Source organism: Metopolophium dirhodum, chromosome 3 (genome assembly GCF_019925205.1).
Source record: "Metopolophium dirhodum isolate CAU chromosome 3, ASM1992520v1, whole genome shotgun sequence".
Taxonomy (NCBI): domain Eukaryota; kingdom Metazoa; phylum Arthropoda; class Insecta; order Hemiptera; family Aphididae; genus Metopolophium; species Metopolophium dirhodum.
Genome location: NC_083562.1, coordinates 1,433,879 through 1,446,005, shown reverse-complemented (window position 1 = coordinate 1,446,005; position 12,127 = coordinate 1,433,879). Strand labels below are relative to the sequence as shown.

General features: G+C 27.1%; 1 protein-coding gene across 3 annotated transcripts in view; it reads right to left on the bottom strand.

Annotated features, from left to right (window-relative positions):
- Positions 1–12,127, bottom strand: part of LOC132941744 (lachesin-like) — a 211,489-nt gene that overhangs the window by 9,990 nt on the left and 189,372 nt on the right. For all 3 annotated transcript variants that reach the window (XM_061009895.1, XM_061009896.1, XM_061009897.1), the window contains one exon: positions 3,829–3,945. In XM_061009895.1, the coding sequence (XP_060865878.1) occupies positions 3,829–3,945 (117 nt within the window). The remainder of the gene's footprint in view (positions 1–3,828; positions 3,946–12,127) is intronic.

Here is a 12,127-nt window from a genome sequence, read left to right as displayed (position 1 = left end):
CAAAATAAACAATTAAGTTAAATATACAAAAGCATATATCTTATGGAATCAGCCTGTAAAGTGAATTATTAATTAAATATGATATATTTAAATTTTATTTGATTCAAAGTATGTTGTAAAACAAATAATTCAATTATATCAAAAAAAATATAAATATAAAATAGAGATAATTTAAGTAGATAGGAAATATCTTTTGGTAATATTATTATTTGCGCGCACTCCAAGTCATTTTTTAGCGTTACTGTAAATTTTTTTTTTTAAGTTTTTCAACTCGTTTTGTTTGAAACTTGTTATAAACTTATAGTTTTATTGGTTAAACAAAGGCTTTAGTTTAATATGGCAAGTTAAAATCATAATAATTTATGATTTTATATGACATAAATTATAAATAAATTGTAAATTTCGGATTGTCTTTTATGCGCTATATATTTTTTAATTTATTTAAATTAAGTTCGATGATGAACTTATTAAAAAACACTCCTAATGTACACATTTTAAATAAATTGTTATCGCAATAAATAAATATAATACACATCCTCATTTTTTTGATTAATGGGTTTTTTTTATCCGACGTATTACTAAGGTAAATAATTATTTTTAAAGCCCTGGCGTGTTATATTATTTGTCTACCAATGATAGCGTGTAATATTTTATCAAACTATCATAATATGAAGTTCAAAAACTTAAATTTTAAAATGAAAGATAGTTTTAAAAATGGCTGTGTATTTTTTCCCGTGATAACAATAGCAAATGTCGTGCATTTTCAAAATAATATTCTTCAAAGGAAAATTTTCAAAAAATAAATAATTGAATTCAATAAATTACAGTTTTCACAACCGTTAGGTGATCTAAATATAAATTATAGATGACGATAACAATTTTTAAAATATTAAAAACATTTATACGCCTAAATAGAAGGGAAAACTATTTTATATGTTATAATATTTCATCAATAGAAATATTTTAAGTTTAATAATATAACGATTAATTTTATCGTCTTACTAACAACGTAAGGTTTTTATAATATAAGATTATACAAATATTTAAGCAAACCAAATAAATAATTTGAATAGTCCCAAAAGCCTATTGTTATTTATTTATATTAATATATGTATCTATAATTAATATAATATTAGAAAGAATAAATATTGTTTATTAGTTCGAGGTAATCTGAACGATACACCTAGCTTTTATATTAAAGCCATAGTAATTAAAAACTGAATCTTAAAAAAAAAGAATATTATTACGTGATCTTTAAGTTTACGTATTAGGCGTAATCTCTGCAAAACAAAACCCAGTCCTTATTGCAAACAAATGTGAAATGTTATGATTAATGTGTTAATTAATAATAAAAAAAAAAATCAAAGTTAATCTTTAATCTTTGTTTCTTTTTTTAAGTTTTGAACATCACTACACGGTATTAAGTAACGATAATTTAGCACAAAGTTTGAATCTTAATACAAGTGGTAGCATTTTTTACGGGCAACGAAATGCACCCCCCGCGCCTATCTTCTATAAAAAATATAAAAGTATACTAAAGTCGCACCTCGCGGGGTGAGAAACCCACCACAGATGGATTGCCTACCTGTTAATATACTGTTCGTATAATTACAAGCACTGTCTCACGGGCAACGCAGTGTGGAATGGCTATAATTTAACATAATCGAACGTGTCCAGACTGACTCGCTGACCGATCGACGTACAGCCTAAACAACAATAGTTTGAGACTTGCAATTTTCTCGGTACCTTCACGTGAGTGAGGTTAGGTTAGGTAACTAAGAAACCATTTTTCAGGAAGTTCACAATTCAAAGTGGCGCTTGCACATGTATTTCGAGATTAAAAATTATCGATGGACATTTTTAAGTTTTGAACACCATCATTACCTACACTGAATATTAAATAACGGTTTTAACGAAGTTTAAATCATAGAGAGTTGACAATTTTTAACGGACAACGAGATCAGCTAGTATACATATAATAGATGGTTAAATATAAACCGTTTTAAAAATTATTAATATTTGTACTTTGTATAATATTACATTTAATTTATATAATAATATTAGGTATTTATATTGATAATAATGAGCATACAATATATTATTGCCACAGTTGTCACATATGTATTAGATGAATAAGTCCAACAATTATGTCCAACTTACGATAATGAACACTCTTTATAAATATAGTACAATTAAATGAAAATAGTACATATAAAAAAGTATCTTATAACCTACCTACTATTACTACAGCTATTTGTATACCAAACATATTTTTTCGGAAATTGCCCGGAATTTAATTTTAGTGTAAAATCGTTTACTATGGAACAGAACCGTAACGGACATATTATTTTTTAGTTACAAACGTTTTCTCTTTTGATAAATAAACAAAATTATAGGTAAATTGTTTATTATTATTTATTGGTAAATAATAATTGCACACATTATTATTCGTCATTCTAAATGGTCATCAGTAAAACTGATGTCGTTTCTAGTCGCTCATACAAACTGCATATTTTTTGTTTCCAACACAGAATAAATTATAGTATACAAAGTTAACACGGTACTATGTAATTTATACGTATATAGATATGTCAATGAAGGGTGTGCCACAAATGGAATGTTATAAATGAATTTATCGTTAAATTTACAAGCTACGAGATATCGTTTGTTAATGTCGTCTGCCTTTAATATAAATTACCATAAAATGAATACAAGAATTCAGTTAGAACGGTTTTTATTACATTTTTTTTTATCTTACTAATTTGTGCATTATATTTTCAAATTGTGTTGGAATTATGAAATCAAGCTCGTGTTTTTAGGCAACTGTAAAATGAAAAATACTAAATACAAAACAAATTAATATTAAGATAGAATTAATAAAACATATTTTCATATGGTTTTTCTTATAGTATACAAGAAAACCTTTTTAACTTAATTCATTATTAATAATTGTTAATTATACTTGTAACGATTTCATATTTTGATTTAAGAGACTTTATTAGTAATGAACATATTAAATTATCTACCATAGGGTAATTTTCAATCGCGTTTTTATACCTTCAAACCTAGAAACTTAAAAACGTGATAATTAAATAATCATTTTACGAAAAATCTTCAAAAATGTATTTTGTAAAACAACCCGGTACCTATAGGAACATATGATTGAAATTATTAAATTAAAATATATTATCTTGACGATAATGTAATGTAATGCAGGGATACCATGGTTAAAGTAATATTTTATCATCTATTTAGTTTAGCTGTAAAATATTTTTTAATTGGCTCTCTACTATAATAATTATATCAACACAACAATATGTGTTTATTAATTAATCGATACTAAATAAATAATATTTAAAAACATACCAACAATATTAAAACTTAAAAGTGATAGGTATATTGACTATTTTTTACCGTAATTACATATTATATATTATGCAAATGAACTTGGTTGGTATAGCTATTTAAAAAATAATTTTCTGAAAGCAATTGAGAGTAATCGTTGATGATATTTTTTAATTTTTAACTGTATGTAACTTATGTTGAGCCAAAATATATTATAGTTAATTATATAAATATGTATTATTGTAAGTTATAAATATAAATTATATAAGTTTATTATATGGATTCTAATTATTGAGTAGCTACATAATCATCTTTTATCAATTTAAAAGAGTAAAACTGTAGAGATTATTATTAAATTTTAACCATATTACTCCTCTTTCGGAGAACTATTATACTTAATATACTAGCCATAGTATTATAATATAGTCGAATTTATACGTGCGTGACACCTAACTATGTTAAATACAATGATATCAAATTTACCTGTCGAGGTAGTGACCAATCTTGTTGTAGACGGTAACGTCGTTGTGGTTGTGGTAGTGGTGGCGGCGGTTGTCGTGGATGTAGTTGGCGCTACGGTAGTCGTCGGCAATATTATCTCTAAAGCAAAACACAACGAAAATAATATTACAATAACTGAGTACGAATGTTGGACAGCACATTTTGTAGAAAGGACGAGACAATTTTTTCTGAAAGAAAAATATTTAATTAACTACGTATTAATAATATTGCCGTCGGTAGGTACGTACGATAAATTATTATAATATGCGCTCTGCAGATAATATATTATTATTGTACAGACAATATGACCCGACGTGATTCGTGCGCAGAGACTAAATCAAATGTTTAATTAAAAGGAATAGAAGAAACGTGGAGTTCGATTGTTTAATATTCCGTCACGGGAGCACTACGTGCTACGTGATCGATTTATCTAAAAGTCTTCATTTCTATTTCCCCGTGCAGGTTTCCTTGTCGGCAAAACGAGGTTCGAAATACGCTATTGTTTACTGTGTGTACGTATACTGTAATATAACGTATATAATATATTTAGGTGGTTAAAACGCTGCAGAGTTTATAGTATGCGCCCCGTCTAATGATTAAAACGTCTTCCCATTACAAACGTGCAGCATATTAATACATAATATGATAGTGTCAAGATCGGCTCATCAGTCTCCACAGCCGATGATACATTTTATTTAAAATTTAATTCGAGTATAAAATTGTTTAACCGTACGATACACATAATAAAATAACGAATTTATAGTCCAAGTCTGTCTGCGAGCTGCCTTGGAACGAAAACGATTTGATAGGATTTAAAGTGCCCGCAAAAAATAATTGTGTGAAAACTTAAAGCATATTGTGTAAAAAACTTATCGGTTTCCGCGATAATAGCAATAAAAACTTTTAAGTGAATTACGTGCAAATTCGAACGTGCATATTGTCGAATAAACATAATACCAAAAATACTTTCCGCTCATGGCAAATCTTAAAAAAGTGCCGCGGTAACAACAATAATTTGACAAAGACAAATTGTTCGTTTTTATGTTAATGAGAGATACAAATTGCTATTAAAATATTTTTAAATCCACATTGCGTATAATAATCATAGTCGAGGTAATGCCTGCATTATAAAGAATAATATTCATTCGTTTGAAAATCACACAAACAACGTTTCAAGAAAATAATTCTATTAACATTGATTATAATACGTTGTTCAAAATGCATTTACGAACCAGCTATTTTAAATCTGAATACAATTATGTAATCACAAACAAAATTTGAATGTACGTAACGAACGGACAACTTTTTTAATAACACGATGAATACTAAAATATGATCGTTTTTGTAGTGTTATTAATTACACAAGACCGACAATTTATAATAATATTCCTCTGCGGAATGTATAACCTAATTTAAAAGTACAAAAGTATTTTTCATGATTCACCAAAACACGATTAATTTCTTTTAACAAATGGCAAAGCATACCGCCAAGTAGTTGTTCATTGCGTGATTTAATAATTTCGAATTAAGCTCAAATATGAAATAATGGCTACTGAAAATGACGGTATAAAACGAAAATATTTACATTAGTAGACATTAAGTTTTATGAGAGAGGGAACTATAGTTGTCATTTAAATTCACAATGGACCAATTTCATTTCTACTAACCAGAATCAACCTCTGTTTAAAGATTTAAGTTGAGCAATATAAACTTTAAAGATACAAGCCAAAACAGCAGTATTGTCGCAACGACTTTATTATAAGTAACGTAGCAAATTATATCAATACAGCTTTAAAAGGAAATATAATTTTAATAATAAACGTAGTCGATATGTAAAATATAGAATATATGATACATATTGTGTTATATAATTATTATATATACATATATTATGTCCATCTTTAACTCAAATACCCAATGACCAGTACAACTGTAAAACTATGCATAAGTAATATGTATCAAATAGTAGAAAATATAGTAAGGGCGTATTAATTTGCATTTATATTAAATACTATGAATCACTTTATAAAAAATATATACCTAACGACTAGGTACCTTAATAGTTGGTCGCAAATTGTTGAATAAGAAAAAATCTCGTTTTGAAGTAGGTAACTAAAACGATTTATTAAAATATTTTATATTTTTTTTTTTTTTTTAAACATAGAAAATCAAATTTTTGTGAACGTTATAATTTATATGTATTTAGTATAACTATTCTAAAATCACATATTCTACTGTCTCTTACTGTGTCTTTTATAAACATTAGGTTTCAACGAATTTATAGTTTTGATAAATCCTAAAAAAAAAAATATTTTAATCATGTTGTTTATATATTTTTTTACAAGAAAACAATTACCTGTACGTTTGGGATGGAATTCAGTTGGAATTATTATAATATATTCATGTAGCCGCTGTCTGTGTCAAAAGTATTATTATATTTTACTTACATGAATGATCAGTAATATCAAGGATTTAAATAAGCTTTCAGTTTTCTATGTTTTAAACAATTATATGCACAATACAACACTATGGGTTTAGGGTAGAATGATTTATGGTCTCCGGAAACTTTTATTTGACACTTTATTCCATTTGCACAACACTTTCACCGTCTTTCGTTTTTCTCTTTTCCTTAAGCTTTACACGAATGTTTTCCAGTGACGAAATATTATGTGTTCACTCATGATTTATGGCCATAGCGAACAATTGTCCAAAATATTGTTCTTTGTCCTTTCAAATTTTGTCCATTTGAAAGTGTATTTTCTATGTTGTTTAATGCATTTTGATATTTTTACACACGAATATCAGTATATTTTGGGTTTATTCTAAAAGAATAAATTTGAAAACGCGCTTATTATCGAGATAAATAAAAAAACAACAAAACTATACACCTAGTAAAAAATATTCAGTGTGTGAGATATAATATGAAATAATTAATAAACCACACGTTATCCAAAATACCAAAAATGCAATTAGAAACCGAAATATTATTATGACATTTTCAAGTCTTGATACGATAATTTAACATTGTATTATTCAACAATTATTTTTAAAGAATGTATATATTTTTTACTATGTTAGCCATTGTTTAATATATCAAGAATCTGTTGATTTTCCGTTGATGCAGTGTCAATGGTTAAACAATACAACAACATAAAATCAATAAACCATAAAAAAAGACCCTATTTTTCACTTACCAATTACTTAAATGCCAAAAGAAACTTTCATAACAAACTCAATTAATCATTGGTATGAACCGTCAATTATTGTCATGTTTTGAAGTTGGACACTTGCACTAAAGGTTGATTTCGGAAAGCAAAACATACTTCTTCTTGCTAGGGTTATGAAAATAGTTTGAAGTAATTGTTTTGTCAAAATACTTGATAATAGATGAAATAACTTTTCGGTTAACCATAAACCCATAAATGTGCAGTTGGTATAAATAAAAATGTTGTTGATGAATATCATCCAAATTTAAGATAATTTAACGATTTAATCATATAACTAAAACTACTAATAAACTATTTTTGCATTCCAATCAAAATACGAAATAAAAGCAATTATAAATTATTAAAAAAAAATTTAAACTTAAAATTTTTAATAGGTACTTCAAAATTAGTTTTTAAAACAGAAAACTGTATTTTTTGGGGAGTGAAGGATATTATTATGGTATACTATTTAAATTCTTACTATACACGGAAAAAAATATTTGGTTGCAGTAACCATAAAAATGGTTACTGTAACCATTAATTAATGTAGCTATACAGACAACATTTTAGCATAGTTGGGAATACCAAATGAAGAATGTTGGAATGATTGTGTTGCGACAACATAAATATTATGGTTAAATTATCAACTATATATTATGGTTGTCTTAGCATAATAATTAGGTTAGGTTAATGAATCAAATGAACTATAAATTCTATGACAGTTCACTTCTAAACACTTATACTCAGCTATTTTATCAAAACAATGAAATAACTTTATATGCCTCAATAAAGCTATGGGGCAATTAAAATTATTGGAACAAACAAAACAATCAGGCATGATAGTAGTTTAAAAAATATTTAATAAAAACTGAATAATTTTTAACAAAACTTAAACAAAATAAAATGTTTGTATCTTAATTTTTAAATAACATATAAATAATTAAATAGAATAGTGAAAATAAAACTTGGATATGAACTAACAGTTATTTAAGTCGTTGATCATACTATTGACAGATTGAAAATTTTTGTCATATTTAGTTTCAATATTATACATATATTTTTGAATGAAGTTCCATATTTGTTCACATTCAGGGGTATAATTCAAATGAAATGAAAAAAAAGATTTGAAGCAAATATCTACTGCTTTTAGCGCACTTTCGACCTTGTAAAAGTATTTGTTAATTACAACATAAAAAGAGATCACTTGCCCATCACCAGTTTCAACAAATATCATGTATGGTTGCAATTTTTGTCCTATTTCATAGGCCCTATTTGATTTGGCATCATCAACTTCTTTTAACTGCGATACATTCTGTAAAAAACAAATTCATTTAATATTTTATGCATATATTATTTTTCATATAATTTTTATATATTTTTTTCTTACACTGATGTAGTATATAAATGACTGCTGTATTTGAAGTTTAGATGGTCTGAAATAACTTGTTTTTGAACTCCCAGCGTTTGTTCGTTTTGACACAGTAACTGGTTTAAATAACTGAACAAAAATTTTAAGAGCAGCAATAGTCACAACATTTCCTATAAACAATTTTTAAGTATAATATGTAATTAAATATAAGCATTGAAAATGCTATGATTTGTTTTAATTTTTATTAATTTAGTATAAACTTACCAAATTCAAAAGAGTTCTGGATTACATCAACTTGTTGGTCAACTTCCTTGATGTTACATTTTCTCACAAAACTTGGCAGTTTATTTTTGAATACTTCAAACTTATTGTACAATGCAAGGTTTTTTCCTGGGTATATTTCTTCAAAATCCAATTCAATCTATAATTATGTAGGTACTTAATTAATGTACAATATTATAATGTTAATAGGCCATTAGGTAGGTACCCTAAACGAACAATATTATTAAAATTATGAATACAATTATTTATATTTTATTCTAACCAAAGTGAACCCAAGTGAACTTTTAAGTGCAGGATAATCAGTTAGGTAAGAATTGTTTTCTACTCCGTTAACCAAAGAATTAAATCTTGTTTGAAATGTATTTTTCCATTTTGTATTCACTAGGTCCCATGGAGCAATATTATTCTTTAACCACAATATATCTTCTTCAAATAGCTCTAAGAATCAATATAAGAAAATAAAAACAAATATTCAGCAAGTTCAAATAGTAAGCAAATAAAATATGGTTTTTAACTTCAAAAAATTGTAAATAATTATTTCATTAAGTACCTAAATCTCAATCATACTAGTATGGGTACCTTTATTGTTTATGGTTAACTGTTCTTGGCCTATTGTATCCAAATCATTTCTTATACCATCCGATTGCTTTGTGCTATTTCTGATTTCCCTTCGCATATTACAGTATTTATCCCATAATTTCCCACGAGCAGGAGTAAGTTTATTTGATAATTTTTTGTAGGCGGTATAATATGTTTCTTTACTTTCATTAGGGAAGAGGAATGCTATAGCTTGAGATAACTTCTTTAATGTATCTGTCGATATTTTTTTTTCTGCATTGTTGCTAAAATAATGGTTAATTAGTAAATGACTTAATTTATTTCTCATGGAGCTATTAAGCTCATTATGACTTTCATAATTTTCTAAAATAATTGTTCCATCATGATATTTCATAAGAATATCTTTTAAGTCTTTTGCTTCGATTGCCTGATAAGAAATAAAATATGTACCTATATTAAATTAAGAATTTTCTTATGACAGAAAGGTAAAATTCATACATTAGTATTATCCACAGTATTTGACTGGATTTGAGTTGTAACACTAGGAGTCACCATATTGTCTATTAATGATGAATTATGTCCAAGGTCCATATTATGGAGTATATTATTAGGAGTTGTATTTGCATTGATTACACTAACATCGGTATTGAAACTATTCGGTACAATTGGAAAATCATATATTTCAGTTGAACCAATGTTTAACATAGAATTTGTTAAGGCCTATTATTTAAACAAAATGTTGATTATAAGTAGGTAAATAATTACAATTATTATAATATTCTCAAAGTTAAAGGAATTTTATAAGTGAGGTAATACTTGATCTGGATCTTGATCACTAAAAGTATTTTGTCCATTGTACAAATTTCTGCTAGTAGATTTTAATTCTTCAATTTTTTTAAAAATTTTAGAGCGTGACCCGATTTGAGGAACTAGTTCTTTGACCATAGATTCTGTCAAACTTTTGAAACTTTCTTCATCAATTTGTTGATCTATAATTCATTAAATATTTAAAATCAAATTTAACTTCTAGATCAGTACCTAGGACACACGGTAAATACGTCATGAAGTTCTATCAATGGAATACTATAGCGTAGTCTATGAAAATTAAAAATGGAAAATCAGATCAAGCAATCAATAGATTAAATATCTACCTATTACCTACCCAAACACGTGTTTAATAAAAGGTTTTCGGATTTTTTACCTACCTAAAAAATATGATAATTTAAATGCTTACCAAATTAAGTATAAAACTCACCTTTAAATTCTTGAATAATTTGTTCCGGTATACGTAAATCCGTTAAAATATCAAAAACGAATTGATCCATTTGTAACAGTACAACAGTATAGTGACTGTGTCAGTAGATACAATTTTAAAACTATCACAAATTAATAACACAGCACCAAATCATCAAAACTTCAATATCATATAAAAATATGTCGAGTGAAAACTTAAAACGTTAAACGGCTGTGACTATAATAATTATCGTATAGTTACTACGTACTCGTATACTCGAAACACTCGAACAGTTAAGTCGGTTATACAGGCATACAGCACGGCCGATGTTGTCACAACTCACTTGGCGCAATAATTCGTATGAATGATAATATTGTATCGTGACGAAGTGTGGTAGTGGCAGGGAAATCGGGTATTCCGCTTTGGGTTTCGTGTGTTGTTCAATTATTATCGCAGGTTATTTTTAAACTTATATTGTCATGATAGTCAAGAATAAAAAAATTGGTTGTTCCAACATTATCTTATGGTTGACACGGCAAAAGATTAAAGTTGTACGAACCAAACAATGACAACCATTTTATATGGTTGTTCGAACACTTTATTATGGTTAGATTTTTTGTCTTACCATACATTATTGTTGTGCTAACCATATTAAGCCAACAATTTACTTTTAGCACTCCTAACCAATATGTTATGGGCAGTGTAACAATGTATGATGTTAGGCCACCTAAAATATTTCCAACTATTTACTATAACAAAATTATTTTTTTCCGTGTAATACTTGTAAAAATAGATTATTATAATTGTTGCTTGCTCATTAAGCATCAATATTGTGTGCAGTTTTTTGTTTGTTTGAATGTACGTGGGCACCTATTGGATTTCGTAAAAGTTCGATATTTACTATTGAATTAAAATCAAAAATACATAGTTCGTCGTGTTTCGCATATATTTTTGACATAGGTATTTATAGTGATAGGTACTACATATATATATTTGATTTTTATAATTACATAATATAATAGAGTTTGGTCAAATTTGGCTTTATATAACTTCACGCATGCATATAGTTCAGAAAAAAAGTCAATGACGTATTTATCAACATTTCCAGATAATGTGGTAGAGCCGTGTAAGCTCAATATTTTCAAAGTGATAACGTATAAAAAAAAAAAGTATAAAAGACCTTCATAAATGTGAAAACCTTGACACGAGGCGTGATTAAAACAGTCAAATGGATTTAATCCAGCGAGTATTTTGAAATGAATGCAGCTTATCAACTCTGCCCAGGAGATCCTGAAAATATCTATCAGAATTAGTGATCCGTCAATCACATCTCAGTACCGAAATACAACGTATGAATGTATTGTAACTACACCATATTTTATTTTCATTACAGTATAAGCTAATATAGGTATAAAATATACATAATATATGCTGTCAATTTATCAGCGAAGAATAGTGGTCAAAATTTCGAGAAAAAAAAATGGAATTCGGCGCGGACAAAATGATTATCATCATAACCATAATAGTGGTTGTCAAACATATTATATGTATTAGGTTTAGGTATATTCCGCATTATAATCTACATTATTGAATTCGTGTATTTTTGAACTAGTGCAGGTGGCCGTTCAAAAA